This window comes from Saimiri boliviensis, chromosome 8 (genome assembly GCF_048565385.1).
Source record: "Saimiri boliviensis isolate mSaiBol1 chromosome 8, mSaiBol1.pri, whole genome shotgun sequence".
NCBI classification, from domain to species: domain Eukaryota; kingdom Metazoa; phylum Chordata; class Mammalia; order Primates; family Cebidae; genus Saimiri; species Saimiri boliviensis.
In genome coordinates, this window is record NC_133456.1 from 104,091,875 (window position 1) to 104,118,873 (window position 26,999).

At 37.0% G+C, this 26,999-nt stretch overlaps 1 protein-coding gene across 4 annotated transcripts in view; it reads right to left on the reverse strand.

The window, feature by feature from the left end:
• STAM (signal transducing adaptor molecule) overlaps nucleotides 1–26,999 on the reverse strand; it is a 74,904-nt gene that overhangs the window by 26,463 nt on the left and 21,442 nt on the right. The window contains exons 2-6 of one of the 4 annotated variants that reach the window (XM_074404972.1): nucleotides 20,968–21,047; nucleotides 19,757–19,858; nucleotides 5,932–6,007; nucleotides 5,755–5,850; nucleotides 2,902–3,048 (exon numbers count right to left, since the gene is read on the reverse strand). In XM_074404972.1, the coding sequence (XP_074261073.1) occupies nucleotides 2,902–3,048; nucleotides 5,755–5,850; nucleotides 5,932–6,007; nucleotides 19,757–19,842 (405 nt within the window). In that variant the 5' untranslated portion in view covers nucleotides 19,843–19,858; nucleotides 20,968–21,047. The other 3 variants (XM_074404973.1, XM_003930642.4, XM_074404975.1) reach the window with 3 other exon arrangements.

The window sequence follows — 26,999 nt, forward strand, 5'->3', positions numbered from 1 at the left end:
TTTTTCATTTAATCTGAAGCTCATTACATGTAGGGCTTCTAATAAGCTTTTCAGAAACCACTAAAAAAAAAATCATTCTATCACATTTTACTTCATATATATTTCTCGTAGGTGAAATATAGCAACTATGACAAGATTAGCTGTTATAACATCTAGATCAAAGGATGAAAATTAAGTCCAGTCTTTACTATTGCTCTTCTATGTCCTGAATCTCATGAACAAGAGAATAAGCTCATTTCTCCACCACTAAGACATAATGCTCTTGCCAGTGTTCACACCACTTCTTGTACCTGGAAGCCTGGTCTAGACAGACACTTATCCACTAACCTCTCTATCAAAGAAGGCAGGCTCGGGCTGTGAAAAGAACAATGGACTGAGAATCAGCATGCCTGTGTTCCAGTTCCAGCTGTCAACTATTAGCTGTGGCCCTGGACAAGTCACTTAACCATTCTGAGTCTCAGTTTCCTCATCTGCAAAAATGAGCAGATTAGAGGTTCCCTGAAACTGTTTCCGTGGCTAAGATTCTAGATTAACCAAACAAGGGTACATATTGCACAATCATTAATTCTTCTTCCTTTTCTTATAAGAGTAATTCCCTCTGTGGACTGAAATGCAGTTTTCGCTTGCACTGAAGGCTGTTCTCTAGAGCAGCAGTCCTTCTCAAACCTCCATGTGCATATAAATCCTCTGAAGATCTTGTTAAAATAGAGAAAACGAACCCACAGGGCTGGAATGGGTTCAACCACGTTGCATTTCTAACAAGCTTCCAGGTCATGACAGTGATGCTGGTCAAACCATGTTTTGAGTTAACAAGAACCGAAGACTCTAGATAGTTACTGGACTTGTATTTTCTCTACCTGTTCTAGGTGGGTTCACTGCAGTGAGTCTACTCTTTAATAAATAAACACTGTATCTGTTGTCAAGGAATGCATAATGTCTTGGATCATTCTGCATATGATTATTCCTTAATTACATAGATTCTTTTTTTTTTTTTTTTTTTGAGACAGAGTCTCTTTCTGTCACCCAGGATGGAGTGCAGTGGCATGATCTCGGCTTACTGCAACCTCCACCTCCCAGGTTCCAGTGATTCTCATGCCTCAGCCTCCCAGGTAGCTCGGACTACAGGCACTCAACATCACGCCTGACTACTTTTTGTATTTTTAGTAGAGACGGGGCTTCACCGTGTTGGCCAGGCTGGTTTCAGACCCCTGACCTTGTGATCCACCTGCCTCAGCCTCCCAAAGTGCTGGAATTACAGGTGTGAGCCACTGCCCCCTGACCAATTATACAGATTCTAGAAACTATGCTGAGTAGTAAAACCAGCTATCAGTTATGAATGAATGAATTTTCAAAGACATAATTTATCATTGTAAAGCCAATCATAAACGAAAAATTTTTAAGAAGAAAAATATCCTTTGTTTCCTTCCTCTCCCAGATGTATTTTTGAGTCTTCACATCTCAAGAGCACTCAGATAAACTGAAAATGCCTTGGGAAGAAATTCCACATAGGTCCAGATAAATGTAGATAAGCTACACGAATCCCTGAAGTGGTCAAAACGTAAGCCCTCCACACTCACAGATTTCCATTCATGGTTTCACACAGCTCATTATAGTCTGTCCCAGTCAACACACTAGGGAAAGACAGTGTAGTAAATCCGTACATATTTTAAGCCTCTTGATTTAGTTGAGCATCCTAAAGGAAGGTTACCTAAAATAGAAACAGGAATAAGAAAGATATTCCTTGATTTTTTTTTTCTATATGACAAAACTTAGAGATTGAATTTTTTTGGCACAAGGGCGGGCAGAAGTGGAAAGTTAAGCTATTTATCCATATCCCCTGGGGAAAGGAAGACTTATGTACTGGTTAGCTCTTATTAAAGAAAAATATACTTCAGGTGCTTCTCTTCCCATTTACCCCTTCTATATCCTTCTCATGTCAATACAGAAATGCAAACATTTTCTCACCAAAAGAATCTCTCAAGTCATCCCTAACTTTTAAGGATATCTTGAATTTTGAGCTGTCATTCTTTGTAGATAATTACAGCATTAAGAGCATGTAACAAGATAGTGTTACCTATTTAATAAAGCTATTCTGTGTCTATTATTAAAACTGTACTAGCCAGTCCAGTGGCTCACGCCTTTAATCCCAGCACTTTGGGAGGCCAAGGTGAGTGGATTACAAGGTTAGGATTTCAAGACAAGCCTGGCTAAGACGGTGAAATCCTGTCTCAACTAAAAATACAAAAATTAGCTGAGCATGGTGTTGTTCGCCTGTAATCCCAGCTACCTGGGAGGCTGAGGCAAAGAACTGCTTGAACCTGGGTGGCAGAGGCTGTAATGAGGTGAGATCATACCACTGCACTCCAGCCTGGATGACAGAGCAAGACTCCATCTCAAAACAAACAAAAAAACCCAAAATATTCCAGGTGTGGTGGCAGCTACTGAGGAGGCTGACTATAGTCCCAGCTACTCAGGAGGCTGAGGCAGGAGAATCACTTGAACTCGGGAGGCAGAGGTTGCAGTGAGCCGAGATTGCGCCACTGCACTCCAGCAGGAGACAGACTAAGACTCCATCTCAAAAACAAACAAACAAAAACTATATCAAGAAATTTCAAAAATTACAAAATGTTAAACCAATTCATTTATAAAGAGAGACAGCATAAAAGTAGAGGTTGGAGAACATTAATATTCTATTATTATACTTTTCTGGCACCTTTGAATGCCAGAAAACTAGTATTACTAACTAGCAATACAACCAGTTACTAATACAATTAGTATTACTAACAAAAATTCCTCTGAAGTGGTAAAAATTACCTGGGAATGAAGAAAAAAAATTCAAAAAAACATAGCTATTTAAGAGAAACAAACTGTAGCACACACATAACTTCATTCACAACATACCTGAGAACCAATAGCTGGGAATGTAACTCCTTGTTCCTTAAGGTTCTTAATCATTGCTGATATTAGACTAAGCTGTGGGTCATTCTTAAACTCATCTGTCCACTCAACCATAAGAGCCTTTAATTTTTCACATACTTTAGGATGACCCTGTAAAATAGAAAAAGAAATGAAAGAGCACCAATTTCCTAGCCAATGATTTAATATAGACATTTTAAATATAAAAATTATAAAGTTACAGATACTTTTTGAAACACAAATTACCCATAGCTATAGACAAATAAGAAAACATACTTATTAGAAATAAACTAATGTTCACACTATGAAAAAAAAACCCATCATATATATCTCACTTCAAAATTAAAGCAATAAATAGGTAGTAACATTTTGGAGATCTGAAAGGACTTTTCAGAGTATTTTGCAATGAAGCAAAGTTTGTACATCAGTAAGACAATGAAAAGTGTCTGTTTGCTTTTTGCAAAGCAATAAAAAAGTTGGAAGGAGACAATAAATGATATAGTTCCTTTATTCCTAATTCCTGACTTTTTAATGTTCATGACTGTGCAGTTTTTCCACGATGCTTAGTTATCTGGGGCCTAGTTTGAGGTACACTGCATGTCAATCATCTTGAAAATCTGATTTCTTCAAAATAACGTAACTCTCTCTCTTTTTTTTTTGAGACGGAGTTTGGCTCTTGTTACCCAGGCTGGAGTGCAATGGCGTGATCTTGGCTCACCGCAACCTCTGCCTCCTGGGTCCAGGCAATTCTCCTGCCTCAGCCTCCTGAGTAGCTGGGATTACAGGCACACGCCACTATGCCCAGCTAATTTTTTGTATTTTTTAGTAGAGACGGGGTTTCACCATGTTGACCAGGATGGTCTCATCTCTTGACCTCATGATCCACCCGCCTCGGCCTCCCAAAGTGCAGGGATTACAGGTTTGAGTCACTGTGCCCGGCCTAAAATAACGTAACTCTTTATGGTTGATGCATAACAATGACTCAAGTTAGTCTAAGGTAGGTGTACAGGGCATTATTTTTCTGTATTAAAGAAAGAGATAAATGTAGTGAGCTTTCAAAATAAATTATTGTATTCATTGCTTATTAAGGGAAAAAAACATGGTCAGTTCATTAAAATACTGATGTAGCTTCACAGTGGCAATAATTTGATCAATTATTATTTGATGTGACGGAAATAAAGAAACCTTCACAGATATCAGAGAAAAGTGAAGATAACTCCTCTATCAAATGTTATCAATGTGCTAGACTTTTAGATTACTCTATTAGAAGAAAAAGAATTCTTCCAAAGTGCATATAATCTGTATTTTGGCCAGGGAGCATATAATGAATTTGTAAATGCTTTACTGAGACTAAGCATGAACTTAATTTGTGTAATAAAAGGAAAATTTTTAAAAGGGCAGGATGAGTACAAAACCAGTATGTTCATAGTAAAACATTTAGAAAGAGAAGTCCTCTTGCCTATAGGTGGTGGTTATTTGAAACGGTTGTTTGCACTGTTACATACAAGTTTGTATACTACATTTTTCACCTACATTACAAAAAACATGGTGTTAGAATCTCTTCATAAACAGCTGTACATCTTGATAGACATTCAGGATATTAAAAGACAATGTTTATTAATTAGAAGAAAATAACTAAATATAACTGTATAAATCAGGAGAGAAAAAGAATGAGCGCTTAACCATGATGTTTGAAAAGTACAGAATTTTGAATTCTTACTATATTTCTATACTACTTTTTTCTGCTGTAACCTGGAACTACTCATTTTCCCCAAAAACATGAGGCATTTTCCCTTTTAACATACAGAAACTTTTTCTTGATTTATAATACTCCCCCTAAAAAAGCCAAAAATAATTACCTTTAGAATGCACAATTCTTTACTAGGAAAACTCATATATTACTAATTTAAAATTTACAAATTTCCTGAATTGTATGGTTGGAATTCTACATGCAACTGAATGGGCAGTTGTGGGGTACCCCAGTTCTCCCTGCTTTCTTTCTGTGTCCCAACAGAAAAAGAGAGTGCCTTGACCCGCTCTGGGACCCAGCCAGCTGCATGTTTTCAACAATAGTCTGGACCCAACTGGGGCCCTGAACATTCTCGGGCACTGATAAAGCTGTTCAGGCTGTTGCCCAAAACACAAGAAGATCAAATATGTTCCTAAACATGTAGAAACCAGCCCCAGCCCTGAGCCAAATTCCTTAAAGCCTCCTATAAACCGCAGCCCTCGTGCGTAAGTTCCCCTAATAAATGCTTTAGACTGATCACCCTGGCATTTAGTGCTTCTTTTTCTGGAATCACAACTGGCCCTATCTGGAACAGTTGGGGCAGTCCCTTGTGGGAACTCTCCCGCCACCTATTTTGAGGCCACTCCAGCTGTGGGTTCAGCCAGTAAGAACAGCAGTATAGTATCAAAATCCTGTGATGGCCAGGCAGTGATCTTATTGGTAAAGATAAAAACTCAACAGTGCCATAGACTTTTGGCAGTATTTCTGAAAGGTTTTACATTAGGAAAACACCTTGTGGCTAAAAAAAAAAACAGTACCTAAAATAGACTGGTATTATTTAATTAGATATAGAAATACATGTTTTCTTACCAGATGAAAGTATGACGGAGAAGAACAGGCTAAAAATACTTTAATATGGCTTGGAAAAACTAACTCAAAGTTACATGAATCTGTAGTCTCTTCAGCAAAACATAACATTTACATACTGGACAGACACAGCCTAGAAAGGATTTCTTAAAAAGCACAGAATCCTGTGTGAAGATTTAAACAATAAAATATGTGAAGAAAGAAGACTGCCGTAATTAATTTCTGGAAATAATACTCCTTACCTTATTTAATACGTTGCTTACTTCACTAGCAAAATCTCTTGAACATACTTCTAAATGAAAAATTTTGCCGCAGTTTGATACACATGCTCCTAGAAGCTAAAAGCACAAAATCAAAAGTTAAAGGGACTCCATTGCAGCAGGTAATTTTGTGGTATAGATTAAAATGAAACCACTCACAGTCAAAGCTTGCATAGCAACATGAGGATCTTTGTGGTTCACTCTCCTCATAATAGACCGAAGACAATCCTTAGGTCTAAAAAATGGGAAAAGTAAAAATTACTTAATAATACATCTAGCTTCCCCCTGCCCCTTAACTGTTACAGACAAAAGACTATGATACAAAAGGGAGAATATGATAAAGTGGAGCAGTTTAATTTTTATTAATGACATGGTTGAAAAACTGTAAACTAGACCCTTTAAATTTTTCTTTTTTTTTTTTTTTCCCTAAAGATGGAGTTTCACCATGATGGCCAGGCTGGTCTTGAACTCCTGACCTCAGGTGATTCACCCACCTCAGCTTCCCAAAGTGCTGGGATTACAGGCGTGAGCCACCTCACCCGGCCGACAAAATTAACAGGCTCTCTTATTTAGCAATCATTGATGACGCATTTCGGGCTAATTCTGGGTGGGGAAATAAAAGCTTTGAAAATAGAATGGTAGGCCATGATTTACACTTCCAACCATGATGGAGATACAGACCAGACTTACACTCCTGTTGTAAACAATTAGAAAATTGGGAAAATAGATTTAAAATATACATTGAGGTAACTGTTTAGAGATATGAGGCCACAGGCAATACTGAATGAGACTCCCCAAGAAGGATGATGAATTAGATAAGCCAGAAGTTTGCCTAAACTTTCTGCTTAGAGGTACTTCCCAAGTATCAGTGATGACTTTCTGAAAAAGCCATGCGGGCACAGGTGAAAAACTCCAAGAAACTGGTCAAAAAGTGACCAAAGGTGATATGCTAAAGAGATCCCAAAGCTCACACAGTTGTCAGAGATGAGACCAAAGTGAAGCATCTACTGAAAATCCAGAGCATTCCGTGGATATGCATACAGAAGAGTTTAGACCCTAGCAATGCAGCTCAACTATACCCACGTACAGCCTAACAACTTAAACATAAGCCACAGACAAATGTAACAACTTCTGAAAAAGTAAAGTCCAACACTCCATAACAGGAATACAACACCTGATGCTCAACAATGTAAAATTCAAAATACTAAGCATTCAATAAAATGATACGAAGACATGATATAAAGAAGAAAACTACCATACATAACTAGCAGAAAATTCAGTCAACTGAGAATGCAGAAATAACAAAGACAATGGAATTAGCAGTCAAAGACTTTATATAAGCTATTATATATATGCTGGAAATCATCCACATAATGATGAAAGAAATGGTATATTAAAAAGGGCTCAGATAAGCCGGGCGCGGTGGCTCATGCCTGTAATCCTACCAGTTTGGGAGGCCAAGGTGGGTGAATCACCTGAGGTCAGGAGTTCAAGACCAGCCTGGGCATCATGGTGAAACCGCATCTTTAGGGAAAAAAAAAAGGGGGGCCCAGATAAAATTCCAGAGACAAAATATATGTAAAATTAAAAAGTGGATGGAATTAATCACGTAAGAATGAAAGATCAGTAAATTTGAAAACATGCTGAAAGTATCCAAACTGAAGTACAGAGAGAAAAATAATGAAAAAATTTAAGAGAGAGCCACTACTACAAATATTTTTAAGAGAGAAATGAAAATAAAATAGCTTGGGTACACCTGTAATCCCAGCACTTTGGGAGGCCGAGACAGGCAGATGGCTTGAGCCTGGGAGTTCGAGACCAGCCTGGGCAACATGGTAAAACCCCATCTCTATTTTTAAAAAAACATAAAAATTAGCCGGAAATGGTCCCAGCTCCTAGGGTCGCAGGGAAAGGCCTGAGGTAGGAGGTTCACTTGAGCCCCAGAAGTCGAGGATGCAGTAAGCTGTGATGGTACCACTGTACTCCATCCTGAGAGAGAGAATGAGACCCTGTCTCAAAAAAAAAAAAAAAGGTTTAAATTAAAAAAATAAAACCATAAAAACTATTTGATTGTGACGTAAAAGACAAATAGAAGACAATCCTTAGGTCTAAAAAATGAGAAAAGTAAAAATTACTTAATAATACATCTAGCTTCAGAAGACAGAGAAAACAGAAGAAACATAACCAATCATCTAGAAAAATGGCAGATTAAGATTGTAATCCAACTACACTTCTATCAATTCACAACCTTTATCAGTTTTCGTAACAAGGAATACTAACAGGGATAAAGAGGGACAGTACCTAATAATAAAAGAGTTAAGTCCCCCAAGAAAACATAATTCTAAATGTGTATGAATGAACACAACAACAGAACTTCAAAATATATAAAGGAAACACCAATAGAGCTGAAAGGAAAAACAGACAAATCTACTGAAAACTTCAACATGCCCTCTCAATGACTTAACACAAGAAAAAAAAATTACTGATAAGGAATACTTGAACGACACTATCATGCAACTTGACCTGACTGACATTATAGAACAATTCACATACCCATGGCATTATACCGATTTTTTTTCATGTGCATGGAAAATTCAACAAAATGGACTACATTCTGTCCTATAAAACAAACACTGATAAATTTAAAAGGACTAAAGTCACACAAAGTACATTCTTTGACCATAATAGAATTAAACTACAAATTGATAACAAAATGATAGCAAGAAAATACCCACATATTTTGAAATCAAATAACACATATCTAACACATCAAATGAAATCCCCAAACCATAATTTTCCTTAAGGACACAAAAATGAAAGCACACTATCCAGTACTCTGCATAAGAATGTTCACAGCAGGTCTGTTCATAGAGTCAATATCTAGATACAATCCAAATGACCATCAACAGATGAACGGATAACATATTAATACAACGTAAGACCTCTTCGCAAAAAAAAAAAAAAAAAAAAATACTGATACACGCAAAAACTTGAATTCATCTTAGAAACATATTCAGTGCTAGACACAGGAGTACTGACAATCCTATTCCATTTTATAAAATTCTAGAAAAGGAATATTTAATCTATACTGACAATGCATATCAGTAATTGCATAAGGTGGAAGGAACTTTTGGGGTGATTAAATGTTATCTTGGTTGGGGTGATACTTATATAGGTGTATGTATTTGTCAAAACTCATCAAACTATCATACCAGTCACTTACACGAGATGCATTTTGTTGTGGATAAATCATAGCTCAGTAAAAACAGATTTCTTTAAACAGCAGGCAAAGCATATAGCAAACATGCATTTCATGGGGATGCTTTATGATAATTAACAATAACAGTAAAGCAGAGTAACCATTCATATAACCTATGAAACATCACGTGCTTAGGTTCCCAAAAATTATATAATAAACAAAGGACTCATTCAATGTTCAAAACATTGACAGCAAAGTGAGTCTTCCATTTACCGAAGTTCGGTTCCTGCCCAGGATGCCAGTTACCAAGCACTAACAAGATTCAAACTCTTAAACACTCTATGTTCTAGCCACAGATGTGCCTCACAATGAATTAAGATAACATACACAGGGAGCTCTTTCTATAAGTCAAAAGAAGGATAGCCTCAAAATATTAAATCATCACACTAAAATGATACATACTTTCCTCTAATAACAATACATTATCAACATCTATAAATTATTTCAACTAAAAATAATACAATATATTCTTCACAAGTGCATATGAAACATTACACAGGATAAACAATGTCAGGCCATGAAACAAGTCCCTACAGATTAAAAAAGACAACAATCATAGAAAGCATGTTATCCAAAGACAGAATAAAATTTGAAAGAACAAGGAAATATAGAAAATTAAAATAAGTAAAAATCAACATCCTCCTAAATAGCGAATGGATCAAAGAAAAATCACAGGGGAAATTAGAAAACACTTTGAGATGAATGAAAAGGAAAATATAACACAAGAAAACTTGAGTGCAATAAAAACAGTGCTTAGAAGAAAATTAATACCTATAAGCACCTACATTAAAAAAAAAGAAGACGATCTCAATACCACCTCACACCCATCTGGATGGGTACTATAAAGAAAAAACAAACAGAAAATGATAAGTGTTGACAAAGATGTGGAGAAACAGAAACAACTATGCATCACTGGTGGGAATGTAAAACGGTACAAGTGCTGTGCAAAACAGTATAATGGGTCCTTGAATAACTAAAAATAGAATTACCATATGCTCCAGCAATTCCACTTCCAGGCATATATCCCAAAGGACTAAAAGCAGGCAGGGTCTAAAGGAAATAGTGGTATACCCGTGTTCATAGAAGCACTATCACAATAGCTAAAAGGCAGAAGCAACCCACATGTCCATTCACACATAAATGGATAAGTAAAATGTGGTACATACATGCACGGAATACTATTCAGCCTTTATAAAAAGGAAATTCTGACATATGCTACAACAGAGATGAACCTTAAAGCCATTATGCTAAGTGAAATAAGCTTATCACAACAGGACAAATATTCTATGATGCCCCTTAGACGAGGTACTAAGAGTAGTCAAAATCAAGCCCAGGCATGTGGCTTATACCTATAATTCCAACACCTTGGAAGGTGAAGGTGGAAGGATTGCTCCAGCCCAGGAGTGAGAAACCAGCCTGGGCAATATAATGGGACCCTGTCTCTACAAGAAAATTTAAAAATCAGCTAGGCATGGTGGCACACACTTGTAGTCCTAGCTATTCAAGAGGCTGAAGTGGGAGGATTGCTTGCTGCAGTGAGCCATGATTGTGCCACTGCATTCCGGCCTGTGTGACAGAGTGAGACCATATCTCAAAAGAAATAAAGAAAGGAAAGAAAGAAGAAGGAAACAAAGAAAAGAAGAAGGAAAGAAAAGAACGAAGGAAAGAAGAAGGAAAGAAGGAAAGGAGGAAGGAAGGAAGGAAGGAAGGAAGGAAGGAAGGAAGGAAGGAAAGAATAGTCAAAATTATAGACAGAAGGTAGAACGGTGGTTGACAAGGGGGCTGGGAAGCAGGGAATGGGGAGTTATTCTTTAATTATTTAATGGGTATACAGTTTCAGTTTTGTTTTTTTTTTTTTGAGACGGAGTTTTGCTCGTTACCCAGGCTGGAGTGCAATAGCGCGATCTCGGCTCACCGCAACCTCCGCCTCCTGGGTTCAGGCAATTCTCCTGCCTCAGCCTCCTGAGTAGCTGGGATTACAGGCACGTGCCACTATGCCCAGCTAATTTTTTGTATTTTTAGTAGAGACGGAGTTTCACCATGTTAACCAGGATGGTCTCGATCTCTTGACCTCGTGATCCACCCACCTCGGCCTCCCAAAGTGCTGGGATTACAGGTGTGAACCATCGCGCCCGGCCAGTTTCAGTTTTTTTTTTTTTGAGACGGAGTTTCGCTCTTGTTGCCCAGGCTGGAGTGCAATGGCGCGATCTCGGCTCACCGCAACCTCCGCCTCCTGGGTTCAGGCAATTCTCCTGCCTCAGCCTCCTGAGTAGCTGGGATTACAGGCACGCGCCACCATGCCCAGCTAATTTTTTTTTTTTTTGTATTTTTTAGTAGAGACGGGGTTTCATCATGTTGACCGGGATGATCTCGATCTCTTGACCTCGTGATCCACCCGCCTCGGCCTCCCAAAGTGCAGGGATTACAGGCTTGAGCCACCGCGCCAGTTTCAGTTTTAAAGAGTTCTGGAGACAGATGGTGACTACAGTTCACAACATTATGCAGGTATTGAATACCATTAAGATGGCAAATTTTATGCTATGTGTAATTTGCTACAATTGAAAGAATCAGGGAAAAAGATCTCAAATCATTAACTTAAGATTTTACCTTAAGAAACTTTAGAGCAAGTAAACACAAAGCAAGCAAAGCAGAAGGAAAGAAACAACAAAGAGAGGCAACAAATGAAACAGACAACAGAAACACAATAGAGAAAAACCAATGAAAACACAAGTTGGTTTTTTTTTTTTTTTAAGGATCAACAAAATTGAAAAACCTTCGGTTACAATGGCCAAGAAAGAAAGGTGATTCAATTTATTACAATCAGAAAACAAAGAGGGAACATTCCTCCAAACTTACTGAAATAAAAATAATTTTAAAAAACACTGTGAATAACTTTATGCCAACACATTGGATAACCTAGTTAAATGGACAAATTCCTACAAAGACATAAACTATTAAAACTAACTCTGTGATAAGCTTAGGTGTTGAAAGAAAAAAAGAGAAGAAACTGACTTAAGAAGAAACAAAATCTGAATAGACCTATGTAACAAGTAAAAAGTCTAAATTACTGATTAAGAAAAGCTCTCATAAAGAAAATTCCAGGAATAGAAAGCTTCACTGGCGAATTACACTAAAAGTTTAAAAATTAGCATCAACTCTTTATTTTTTTTAAAAAATACAAAAATTAAACATCAAAATTAAAAGAGTTTCTGCACTAAAGGACATCATCAATAAAGAAAAGTCAACCCACGGAATGGGAGAAAGTATTTCCAAATCATATATATGACAAGGGACTGATAGCCAGAATATATGAAGAACTCCTACATCTCAACAACAAACAACCCAATTCAAAAATGGGCAAAGGACTTGAATAGACATTTCTCCAAAAAAGATGTACAAATGGCCAATAAGCACATGAAAAGATTCTCAGCATCACTAGTCATTAGGGAAATGCAAATCAAAAAAAAAAAAAAAAAAAAAAAAACCACATTGAGATGCCACTTCACACTCACTAGGCTGGCTATTTATTTATTATTATTATTTTTTTGAGACGGAGTTTTGCTGGAGTGCAGTGGCACAATCTCACTTCACTGCAACCTTCACCTCCTTGGGTTCAAGCGATTCTTCCGCCTCAGCCTCCCGAGTGGCTGGGACCACAGGCACGTGCCATCACGCCCAACTAATTTTTGTATTTTTAGTAGACATGGGGTTTCACCATGTTGGCCAGGATGGTCTCGATCTCTTGACCTTGTGATCTGCCCACCTGGTCCTCCCAAAGTGCTGGGATTACAGGTGTGAACCACCACGCCCGGCCTGGATATTTTCTTTAAAGAAAGGACACATATCAAGTATTGGAGGGGATGTAGTGAAATTGTACATTGCCAGTGGGAATGTAATACGGCACAGATATGGTGAAAAGTGTGGAAGTTCCTTAAAAATTGAGCATAACCACATATAATCCGGCTGGGACTCAAACCAATATCCATACACCCATGTTCAAAGCAGTATTAATAGTATTCAGAACAGCCAAATGTCCATCAACAAAAGCATGGATAAACAAAATGTGATACACAATGAAATACTATTCAGCCTTAAGCAAATTCTGACACATGCTATACCACATGGATGGAACTTGAAAATATTATGCTAAGTAAAATAAGCTAGACACCAAAGCACAAAAGGATTCTGTTTCCACTTACATGAGGTACCTAAACGAGACAAATTAATTAAGATAGAACATAAAAAAGAAGTAACCAGTGGCTAGGAGGGGGAATGGAGAGCTGTCATTTCACAGGTACAATGAAAAAGTTCGGAAAATGGATAGTGGTGGTGTTTGCATAATACTATGAATGTACTAAATGTCACTGAATAATACACTTTAAAACGATTAAAATAGTAAATATTATATTAAATATATTTTACCACAATAAAATAAACGAAGTACTAATACCAGCTACAACATGAATGAACCTCAAAAAAATTACGCTCCATGAGGCTGGGCACAGTGGCTCACGCAAAAAATCCCAGCACTTTGGGAGGCCGAGGTGGGCAGATCACTTGAGGTCAGGAGTTCGGGACCAGCCTGGCCAATGTGGTGAGACCCCGTATCTACTAAAAATACAAAAACTTAGCTGGGCACAGTGGCATGGGCCTGTAATCTCAGCTACTTGGGAGACTGAGGCAGGAGAATTGCTTGAACCCAGAAGGTGGAGGCTGCAGCGAGCTGATATCGTGCCACTGCACTCCAGCCTGTGTGACAGAGCAAGACTCTGTTCAAAAAAAAAAAAAAAATTTTCACTACATGAAGAAAGCTGGTCACAAAAGAATACGTATTACAGAGCTCCATTTTAGGAAATGTCTACAATAGGCAAATCCATACAGATAGAAAGTAGATTAGTGGTTTCCAGGAATGGGGAGATTTGGGAATGGGAGTGAGTGCTAATGCTTACAGGTTTCTTTTTGGGAGGATGATTATTCAGGAATTAGATACTGTTGCACAAACTTATGACCATATTAAAACCTACTGAATTATATATTCTAAAATGGTAAATTTGATGGTATGTGAAATATATATATTTAAAAATGAAAACATTTATCGAGCAATTTGAACTCCAATGAGCCCTGGAAAGTAAAGCAATATGCTTAAGTATAATTAGTTAGCACTGTAATTTTTTAAAAAATTCCTTTTAATAATCATAAAGAAAAATTAGAATACAAGGTGGGTTCCTGATTTTAAGGAGGTTCAACTGCCTGTTAGGCTGCTTCCACCTAAAGAGCATGGTGAAGGGAGAAACAATACACAAAAGAAGTAATATTTATTGAATGTCTATTACATGTCAAGCATTCAATTTTTTTTTTAATTCTAAAACTTTTTTCTTGGCCGGGTGCGGTGGCTCACGCCTGTAATCCCAACACTTTGGGAGGCTGAGGTGGGTGGATCACCAGGTCAGGAGTTCAAGACCAGCCTGACCAAGATGGTAAAGCCCATCTCTACTAAAAATACAAAAATTAGCTGGGCGTGGTAGCACATGCCTGTAATACCAGCCACTCAGGAGGCTTAAGCAGGAGAATTGCTTGAACCCGGGAGGCAGAGGCTGCAGTGAGCCGAGACTGTGCCACTGCACTCCAGACCGGGCGACTAAGCAAGACTCCATCTCAAAACAACAAAAAAAAATTCTTTTACTTCACTGATTTTGTAAGATATTAAAATTTTTGGATAGCAGCATCATTATACTATTACTATAGTAATGATACTGTAGTATAATTATAGTACATTAGAAATTATGTACTACAACACTGTTATTTAGATTTTTGCCTTTCTCACAGTTGGACTTATTTTAGGAGCCAGAGTCTGTGACCCCAAACTAACTTGCACCTGTAAATACCATGCTGACATAAAAACATAAAACATTCATCTCAAAGCATGTTATAAAGGCCAGATATAAAGAATTATTTGAATACTAAAATGAAAATCAGTAAAAAATAATCCAAAGATGATTCAGCTCAATATAAAAACATTTTAGAAAATAATCCTGTATATGTTCTTTACCAAATTTTAAATAAAATGGATCATGTATTTTGTTTGTAAACCACCCTTTTTTTTTTTCAAGGTGAGAAACCTAAACCTAAACTATGGTGACTTTTGGAAAGGGTAGTAGGGAAAGGGGTGTTCAAATTCTTCCTTTTTATTTTAGACATTTCTATGTTGTTTGCATGTTTTGCCACTGCCAAAACTGTAAAAACCAAGGCAAAGAGCCGGGCGCGGTGGCTCAAGCCTGTAATCCCAGCACTTTGGCCATCCTGGTCAACATGGTGAAACCCCGTCTCTACTAAAAATACAAAAAACTAGCTGGGCGCGTGCCTGTAATCCCAGCTACTTAGGAGGCTGAGGCAGGAGAATTGCCTGAGCTCAGGAGGCAGAGGTTGCGGTGAGCCGAGATCGCACCATTGCACTCCAGCCTGGGTAACAAGAGCGAAACTCCGTCTCAAAAAAAAAAAAAAAAACCAAGGCAAAGATATCTCTGGCACCAAAATAAAATTCGCTACTGTGCCATAAAAAGGACCAAGCTGCAAAGCCAGTGAGAAAGCTCCTTAGTGCTGACAAACACCCTATTTGTGCAAACACAGCAGTATCTTTTTTGATACTAGCTCAAAAATCCCTTCAAAATTGTCTATAAAATAGAACTGACCCAATATTATCAACTATCTCATTCTGTCTTATGCATTTTTAATTCAGTTTTTTAGTTTTTCTACCAGATAAGTAACACTGAACTTTGTACACACACACACACACACACACACACACACACACACACACACAGAGGCACATATACATATAAGATTATTAAATCTTACCATTTAATGAAAAGTATGGTTAAGATACAATTTTTTAAAAAGGTTTAGGGACAATAAGTGAATTTAAGTGAGTTATGGCTATTACCCTCCCAATGACAAATGAAAGTTGATTACAACAATGGTGTCTATATAATTCATCCTCTAAACAAGTACCCTTGTTATGCTAACTGAACATAACAGAGGAACAGCAGGCATAAACTACAATTGTCCAAGGCATATTGGATGTTATGGTCACAACAGCCAAAACTATGTTCATCCACAAAATGAATAGATCTGGGTCATATAGTTCGTAAGACAGTAAAGGAAAAGGGAGCAGTATGTCTGCACCGCTGCAGCTTCCAATGTCTTTTTCTCAAATCACAGACCAGACAGAAAATAGACTTTGCAGGAAAGTACATAATTGCCCACACAGCATATGTCAGCTGATGAACTGAAAGTATCGAAGTCAATTTCATTATTTACCAATATTACTCCAACCCACCTCAACAAACTGCACTGTCAAATTCAAAGAAAGCAAATTTAATATGGAGTTCCTCTCTATCACACCCTCCCCACTCCCACTCCTGCCCCATCATGCCACTCCCAAACATTCAGTTTCTATGGGAAAGTCATAACCATTAAAAACAAGCTATCATGCCTGGAAGTAAATAAAAATTAAGGCGTGAACCTTCCTTAATCAATCTTTAGACACAGATATCCAAATGATGCCACTGTGCTTTCTTTTGCAATAGACTTTTCTAATTTCCCAGACAAAACACAAACTCTTGAGGTTCTTAAAGCAAATGTGCAAAGGAGATTTTTTTTTTTAAGATGGGGTTTCACCATGATGGCCAGGCTGGTCTTGAACTCCCGACCTCAGGTGATCCACCCACCTCGCCCTCCCAAAGTGCTAGGATTACAGGCGTGAGCCACCATGCCCAGCGAGATTTTTTTTAATGAATTATATCAGCAGTCACTTCTCTGATCTAATGGTAAATTAAGAAAACTTCTCATTCTTGTTCATACTCTGATAATTTGATTCTACCACATAGAGAGCTATTTGTATATATCAGTGCTTTAGTTTAATCCAATTAGGTAAGCAAGACTTTCAGGGTGAATCATCTCCATAAAAATTACAGTGACACTGTAAAAAAAAAAATTCAATAGGTACAAAAGAACTCTGTTAATAATACTTTCCATAACTAATCCTCATTAAACCTTCTACGTGACAAGTATTATGCAAGGCTTTAGGAATAAAGTAGTGAACAAGAGGAGACTGACCCTGCTTCATGAAGTTTATAGTTTAGCCTAGTGTCTTTTTGCAAAACTAAAGTGAATCTCTGTATAAGTTAAAACTGTGATATAAACATAAATGGTTGTCCAAACTTTATATAAATTATAATATCATGTTTAAAACTATCAACTTCAGTAAATGCTATTACCTCTTTTCTTTTTTTTTTTTTTTTTTTTTTTTTGAGACGGAGTCTTACTCTGTCTCCCAGGCTGGAGTGGTGCGATATCAGTTCACCGAAACCTCCGCCTTCAAGCAATTCTCCCACCTCAGCCTTCCAAGCATCTAGGATGATGGGCAGGCACCACCACAATCAGCTAGTGTTTGTATTTTTAGTGGAGACAGAATTTTACCATGTTGGCCAGGATGGTCTCAAATTCCTGACTTCAGGTGATCCACCCACCTTGGTGACCAAAGGTGCTGGAATTATAGGTGGGAGCCACCACACCTGGCCACAAAATGCTATTATCTTTAATTTGGTTTTTATGAATTTTCATAAACTAAAAGCTTTATCAGGCCATGTGTCTAAAACCAAACCATAAAAAGGTACCATAAAAGAAAATCTTTATGACTACCTAATCAGTTAAGATTCCATATCTATCAGCTGTTGATATTTATAAATATGCACAAATGGGTAGATCTTTCAACACAGAACATATTTTTCCATGTCAAAAGTCATAATTAAATGTTAGATTAAAAAAAGGAAGAAACCCTTGTATCACATTTTGTCATTTTGGTTCTTAAGGACTGAGTGTCTCAAGTATCGAAAGTGAAATTTATGATTTTATTAGAATTGTTTTTTTCTAATGGCGTATTTCATTGTTTTGTTAAGTTCAAAGCTCTGATTCAAGACCTATAGAACAGGCCTTAGGCAAAGTATGGCTTCCAAAGATAATCATGGTAATAATTCCCTTCCCACATGCTTTTCTACCATATGACCTTACTATTTCCCATCAAGAGGTGACATCTAACAACCCTTCCCTTGAATCTGGACTGACTTCCGTGACTTGCTTGACCAATAAAATATAGTGGAAGTGACCTTCTGAGACTCAAGGTTTATAAGAAGCCATGTGGAGTACACTTGGATCTCCTGGAGCACTGGCTCTTAGGATGCTCCCTCTGGGAACTCAGCCACCATTCTGTGAGAAACTCAAGCCACAAGCAGAGGCCTTGGGTAAGAGTTTCAACTGATAGCCCAGGTGAGATCCCAAGCAATGGCCAATCATCACTGCTCGCCATACTAAGCATCCATCCCAGTGAAGCCTTCAGATGACCTTGATCCCAGCCACTGTCTAACTACAACTTCATGAGAGACCCCAGGCAAGCCATTAACCCACATAACTTTGAGATATAATAAATTGCTCTTTTAAGCTAAGTGTTTGGATGGTTACTACTGAGTTGTATAGTAAGAGACAACCAGAATAGCCTCCAACAAATGCTGACAGCTGGTAGGTTTGAATAGTACTAACCCATATTATTTATAATTGTTTGGGTCTTCTTTTAATCTTTGCTTAAACATAATTGAAGTACAGTATGTACTTAAATAAATTTACTTCAAGTTTATATAGCCCAAATTAGGTCAGGCTAACAAAATCTACCCATGAATCTCATCTCCAGGTCACTTCTCAAGAGCGCCCTGCTCTCTCTGACCTCCAGTCCCTCTCTAGGATGCTCCTGCCCTGCTGTTCTTAGTGCTTACTCATCCTACACATCAGAGCTTATCCATCTATTAAACTGAGGAACATAGGCCCTTGACAGCTCCCCACATCAAGCTGTGCCTGGAATGTTAGGTATTCCAGCTGCAAACTCAAATAGTGAACTAAATTTGTCAGATAATCATTTTAACACTAAAAGTTAACACTTAGGGAGTGCCTACTTTGTATTACATGCTGAGCTAAGAAACTTACAAGTAGACAGTCTGACTCCAGAGTCTGTGCTCTTCACCACCACATGATAAAGCTTTGGCATTTGATACCTGTCGTCTGTTGGGTTGGTTTGTGGAGTTCTTTTCCATAACTATTTATCTCCCCATCTGGAGGGCTGCTGAAGGCAGGGCCCAGGATTACACAGCTCATCCTTGGCATGCTACTCCTTAACCATGCCCTCTGGCCCATAACACACTCTCAACTGAAATTTGAGAAAATGAAAATAAGAATTATTTAGGAACTGCTGTTGCTCTCCAGTGACTGAAGTTAGAACTGTCATTGTGACTGGAGCCTAGAATTGTGCCTTCAACATGGCTGATGCTCAAAAAAGGTCACTGAGCTGAATACTAAAAATACCAATTTTCACTACTGTACAATTAATATTGAGAATAACTCATCTTCCTTATAAAGCTCCATTTATTACCAAGTTCTGTGTATCTTCCACTGAGTTTGCTAAGTGGAAAACGTACATGCTTTCATAAAATGTGGTTAATAGAACTATAATAAAACCATGATAAGGGGGGAAAATGCACAGTAAGTAGTGCTGCGAGGAACAGAGGATGTGAGAAGAGACGGATGGCAATAAACACAAATATAATATTTTGTAAAAATACATGATAATAGAAAATCTGCACGTGCACTTAGAAGAGTCTACCAAAGGTTTCCATCACCTACCTTTTTAAAGGGTGGGCAAATCCTCCTCTCTCAAAAAGCTTCTTAAAACCCCATTTTGGTATTTTAAAACTTTTTGTAAGACACATCCTCTCTTTTCCTTATCTTGAGATGGGAAAAGAAAAAGATAGGGATCAGGGACAGGGACAAGAACAGGAAAAGGAGAATTCTCTCTCACTTTTCCCAGTTTTCCACCTAAAAATATCTATTTCTCTTATCATTTGACAAATGACCATAACACAAATCACACTGTTGTAAGATGTCACAGAAGAGCAACATTTCTTAAGGTTAATTTCCAAAGTTAGGGTATAAGGCCAAAACTGTAGTTAATCTATGTTCTCTGATTAGGGATTTACCTATTGGAGAACTCATGAACCATCTCTCAAATATGTCCAATACAGCCAACTTCTCCTCAATTATTAAAGCAAAACTGTTACTTTGAGCACCAGTTGAAGAAGCTGGCTTGCATACAAGACCATGTTAGATAAAATACATGTACTCTGAGCAAGGATGACCCTCAGCACAGTGAGGTATTGACGCTATGAGAAAAGTGGGAATTCTAACTGTGAGACAGCACATATATGCTGACTAAGTGGATTGGCAGGCACAAGTTTTTAGGGAAAAAACCTGAGGCAGCTGGGAAAAAATACACTTAAATTCAGTAGGTTAAACATGTATATGACAGTTCAATTCTACAGACAGAGGATCAAAGAAAACTAAAAGCAATTTTGTATTCCTACAATTCTTTTTCAAGAACAAGGAAATTTCAAATTTCTTTGAATGATCCACAGTAAGTTTCCAACAGTATCATTATATTATTTATAAATGTCTATTTATATGTATATTGTTGCATAGTTATGAGAGATCTACAGCTTAATATTAGGCTCCAGTCACCAGTTAGTGATTATCTGAAAAGGTGTTTCCATTATAGATAAGGAGGAAGCCAAGAATATTTAATGCTACTGTTGGAAAAAGGAGTCAAGATTTGTGACATCTGTGCTATATAAAACTTTTGAAAAGTCTCTGATTTCAAATATCTCTATATCTCAGTTGAAAAGTACTTTTTAGTATCATAAAAACCATATGCTGAGCAGTGACAGGAAAGTTTTATACTCTTAAGGAAATTACTGTTACTGTCACTGAAAAGACAGTAAATTTAAATTCTAACTCCTGCATATATTACTAAATTAATCAGTAATTTTTAGACCAATCACCTTTTCAAAATGAGGATATCACCTCTTCATTATCCCTCTTCCAGGGCCTAACAAAATCACAGGGTATTTGCCTAAAAGTACTGCAAATATAAAAGAAAAATGACAAAAACAGAAATTATCAATAGCAACAACAATAAAAAACATAGTTAACAAACATGTTTGCATGGTTAACCTCTAATCACCTATGAAGTAGGGCTGAAAAAGTACAAGGACCCTAGCAATATGGTTCTAAGTAGAGACACTTCTTGGTATTCAGGACAGAAAAACTCTTCGTAGTGGAAGACTATCTGGCATGTTGCATCCCCGATCCCTGCTAGTTATCACTGATCAACATGAGTAGAAACCACCCCCTGTCATGGGACATCTGAAACCATTCCTAACGAAGCAATACCACCCAAGTTGAAAACCACTGCTAAACAAAAGCAGCATTGTGATACAGTAGAAAAAGGATTTGAAGCTTCGACAGACCTCATCTGTAAAGGGGAGGTGTCTAATATCTCCTTATCAGAATGTTAATACCAAACTCCTAGACTCATGCCAGGGATTTAGAGACTCTAAACAATGTTAGTTCTTGAAAGCACAAAAATGTCTCATTCTTTCTCATTACTTTTACAACTGTAGCTTTCAAAGTTATTTTAGAGTGATTTGAACTTTACATCTTCATCTATAATGCTATGAAAAAAGCTTTACTATGGCTTACCATTCAAAGACATATGCATGTCTATGCTGGAGGAAGGGGGAGTACGTGCATGCATAGCTTTGATAGGTCTTAGTATACCAGGACCTAGCAGGCATGCAGGAGCTAAAAGACATGGGAACTCAAATCTTTGCTGAATGAACTAAATATTTTTAAAAATTAACAGATAATAAAATGTTCCTTGAATATTGAATAGATCCTTATTTAGATGCCTTTCAAAAGTGTGAAGGCATTTCAGAGACTGTAAGAAAATTCTAATTTAAAAATACAGAAGAAATCAGAATAGAAATAATGCAATCCTTATTATATATGAACATATTCAAAATGCAAATTTGATTTGTAACACACACAGCATAAAACATAATCCACACAACACATAAAAAGGGGCAAATTATAGAGTACAGATGTAAAATTCTTCCCTTAATGTTAAGCTTACTAAGTAGGCATTTCTTATGAGATACCGGAACATGAATATAAATAAACACAACGATGTTGACTATTTAACAAACACATTCATTTAAGTCCCAAAGAACTTCACTAGAAAAGGAGATAAACTGAACTACATACGGAACCAAACAATGAGGATTAAATTCAGTACCACAGTATTTTGGGTTTCCCAGACAATGTAACACTAACCTGTATTTCAGTCAAACAAAACACAATGTAACATAATGTATGGGGGAGACAGGAATCATCAAAAACTTTAATATAAGATTGGTATGGCTTTATTCGTAATTTTAACCTTTAAATATAACTGCTCATACAAGCACTTAAGCACACAGCACAGTGAAGGAAGGAAAAAAACATAAAATGGGAGTTAAAGAAATCTGCCTTCTAATTTTGCCTCTGTTCACTCTTTTTAGACAAGTCACATTTAGTATCTTATGTCTTTAGTTTTCTCATCTGCAAAACAAGCTCTATAGTCATTAGAACTCTACAGTTCTCATTCTATAAAATATACGGTGTTTTTAAGACTTAGTAAAATAAAAACATTAAAACCACTGTCTAAGCAAGTAAAGATAGAAAAATCAGCTCCCATTGGATCCCGTTCCCTACACCCTTGTCAACGACTTGGCTCTTGTTGTTATCCTGATTCTGTCCTGAATCATCATCTCAATTTCCCCCTCACAGTGCATCATTCTTTTCCAGATACACAGATGCTCTAATCTCGTCCATCCTTTAAGAAAGGAAGTTCCCAAACAACCAGTGAAAGAAAAATCCCACTGAAGCAGCAGCAAAAAGGACAAAATACCTCCTAAGAAACATTACAAAAAATGTACACGACTTTTAAGAGGAAAACTTTAAAAACACTACTGAAGGTTATAAACAAAAAGATATGCTATGTTCTTGGATAGGAAGATTTAATATCATAAAGACATTAATTTGTTAATTTAAAACTAAGCCAATTTAAAAAGAAGGTTTTATTTTTAGAACAGTCAACTCTATCTGAAAGTTTATCTAGGGAGAGTAGGGAGGGGTAACAGTAGCTAAAAAAACTTCAGAAAAAATTTAAAATGAAGACCATGTTCTGCCAAATGTTAAAACATATTAATAATTAAAACCATGTGTTAGCAGAATGTGTAAACACATACCAATGGATCAAAAGGGAAAACAGATTCAAACACATATGCAAATATAATATGTAAAAGAAGTATTTCAAATCAGAAGGAAAAAAAGATGGACTATTCAGAAATTGGTGTTGGGATATTTGGTAGCCAAATAGAAAAGAATACAGTTAGAACCATACTCCATACTGCCTAACAGGATAAATTCCAAATCGATCAAAGACTTGAATATAAAAAATAAAACCATACAGAGACTGTGGGGACAGTCTGGTGGCTTCTAACAAAAGATAAACAGTCTTACCATATGGTCCAGTAATCATGTCCTCACATATTTACCCAACTGAACTGATAACTACGTCAACACAAAAGCCTGCAAATTAATATTTATAGCAGCTTTATTAAATATCACCAAAAACTGGAAGCAATCAAGATGTCCTTCAATAAGTTAGTAAACAAACAGTAGAACATCCACATAATGGAAGATTATTCAGCAATAGGAAGAAATGAGCTACTGAGCTTTGAAAAGGCACAGAGGAACCTTAAATGCAAATTGACAAGTTAAAGATGCCAGTCTGAAAAGGCTATGTGGTCTATGATCCCAATTTGGAAAAAAAGTTGTAAACAGTAAAATGATCAGTGGTTGTTTCAAGTTCAAAGAGAGGAAGGGAAGGAATGAACAGGTGGAGCATAGGTCATTTTAAAGTGATAAAACTATTCTGGATGGTACTGTAATGAGAGATAAATGAATTATACAATGGTAGACATACTTTAGTAAATACACTGTCAAAATCCATTAACCTATACAAAACACAGTGTACCCTAATGTAAACTATGGACTTTAGTTAATAGTAATATATCAATATTAGTTCATATCTTGTAACAAATATATGCACTAATGAAAAATGTGAATAACTAGAGAAATACTGCTGGGACTGGACCTCTGTACTATCTGTTCAATATGCATTATGCTTAGCAATGTATACTCATTCCCCGTGCCTCTTCCAAATCATTCTCCCTCTTTCCTAAAACTGCCCAGCTCTGATCATGTCAGCCTCCTCATGTTGCAGTTCATTCAAAAATCTCAAATGCCCATTCTGTCAATTATTTTAGCTACTGGCTCTGTCAATTATTTTAGCTACTGGCTCATTGCCTCTCACTTCAGCATCACTCCTCTCCTAATTCTTGGAGATTTTAATAACAGTGTACACGATGCTTCCAACACCTTGAATTTTCAACTTCTATAACATCTGATTAACTCCAATGGACCTTGGAGTCATTAGACCTTGTCACTACCAATCATTGAAAACCCTCTATCATCTTAATTTAAAGCATCCTACATGCCAACCGTAATCTTTTATTTTTCTAACTCACTCTGATACCCAACTCTGTGCTCATTCAGGGCAACCGGCTTCTGCTCCAGCTACTCTGTAACTCGTTTTTTTTGTTGTTGTTGTTGTTGTTGTTTTTTCTGAGACGGAGTTTCGCTCTCGTTACCCAGGCTGGAGTGCAATGGCACGATCTCGGCTCACTGCAACCTCCGCCTCCTTGGTTTAGGCAATTCTCCTGCCTCAGCCTCCTAAGTAGCTGGGATTACAGGCACGTACCACCATGCTCAGCTAATTTTTTTTTGTATTTTTAGTAGAGACGGGGTTTCACCATGTTGACTAGGATGGTCTCGATCTCTTGACCTCGTGATCCACCCGCCTCGGCCTCCCAAAGTGCTGGGATTACAGGCTTGAGCTACCGCGCCCAGCCCTCTGTAACTTTCAAGTTCTTAGAAGGCATCCAGTTTTCTCTACCTTGCAGCACTCAGCATTCACCTACATGCTATTGCCTCTTTCAGGGATACACTGCTTTGAACTCTGTCTCTTCTCAACAATAAAATTATAGCATAAACGTAACCCCTTCACACAAATCTACCCTTTTATTTTCCATTATAGCACACTGGTTACTCGCTTCTTAGCTACTGACCATCATCTGTTTATCTGTTTATTTCATATCTTCCACCATTAGAATATCAGCACTGTTGATGACAAAGGCTATGCCTGCTTTATTCACCACTGTGTAGCCAAAGCATGATACTCAGTATTCAGTAAGTGTTTGACAAATAAAAGAAAAAATAACTAATGCAAAGGGAATGAAATGAATTAAAGAAATTCTGGCATGTTACAAAACTGAACGAAACATGGAAATCAAGATCATGTTTTAAAAAACCATTCTTTAATTCTGCTGGAACACTTGCCCTATTTTAAGTTATATAAAAGAATCCTAAATATGGTTAAATTCCTCACTTGTAAGCTGGGAAAATCTACAGAACTGCTGTGATGATTAAACAAAATGTTCGTAGGGCACTTTAACAGGGCCTGGCAAGCAATTAGTAGTCAATAAGTGACTATTATTCTTATTTATTTATTATGTATTTATTTATCTTGAGACAGAGTCTCACTTTGTCACCAGGCTGGAGTGCCATGGCACGATCTCAGCTCACTAAAAGCTCCACCTTCCAGGTTCAAGCGATTCTCCTGCCTCAGCCTCCCAAGTAGCGGGGACTACAGGCACATGCCACCACACCCAGCCAATGCTTGTATATTTAGTAGAGATAGGGTTTCGCCATGTTGCCTAGAATGGTCTTAATCTCTTGACCTTGTGATTCGCCTGCCTCAGTCTCCCAAAGTGCTGGGATTACAAGTGTGAGCCCCTGCACCTGGCCATGACTATTATTCTTAAAAGAGTACTTAAAAGACTTTGAAAAATAAAGTCCTGTAAAATGAGAATATGATTATAGGAAAAAAAAAAAAAAGACTTGAAAAAGGTCTCTTTTTCCACCTGATGCTGCCCTGTCAACTCCAGCATATCCAGATCAGAGATTATTTTTCCCTTACAAAATCAGGAAATACTCTTTCAACTTCCTATTGAAGGTTGGAAATAGTCACAGTCCAGTCTAGGACAAAACAGTACAAAGCTAAGGAAAAACATTTTTAACAAACTCCTTCCCAAAGGCTTACATTTATATTTTTCACAAAATATCAGTAATGACTATCATATTATCTAATTCTGTTGTAATAAACCAAAAATTTAGTAGCAAAATATACATTAGTCAGGTAAAGAAAAAATTACATGATGCCTTCCACCTTTAGTCAACTATATTTTTGGCTAAAGCTAAGAAAGACAGCTAACATATAAAAATAATAGCAAAAATTAATCTAGAAGTCAATTACAGAACTTTAACTTATTATTGTGGATAATCAGTATCTACCTTCACATCTATGTTTACATATGATAATATAAACAAATCAATCAACACTAACACAGAAAAATTATTTATGTGAAGACATGTTAAAGAAAACTACTATTATCATTGTGAAAGTTCTCTTGATTTCTAAACAAATGAAGGCTGTTCAGCCCATCATATGACCTAATTGGCTGGGCATTCTTCACTAGTTACTCATACACTGGAAACTGCATACTAAAAATCATGTGAATATCTTGAGGCGTCAGAAAAAAATTTCAGAATGTTTGTTAAAAGTTTTAGGTTCAGCATAATCAAGTAGTTAAAGCTAAAAAAAAAAAACAACTAAAACCTAAATGAAGTAAACAGGGATTACATCTAGTAGGTTTTCTGAAATTGAGATAATTACTAAAAATTATTAATTTTTATTCAATTATTATGTATACGTATTAGATATTCTACATACCACTAACCAAAATTGATGTTAAACTAGAAAATAATTTCTAAATTTGTCCAATGCTAATAGACTTAAAAAAATACA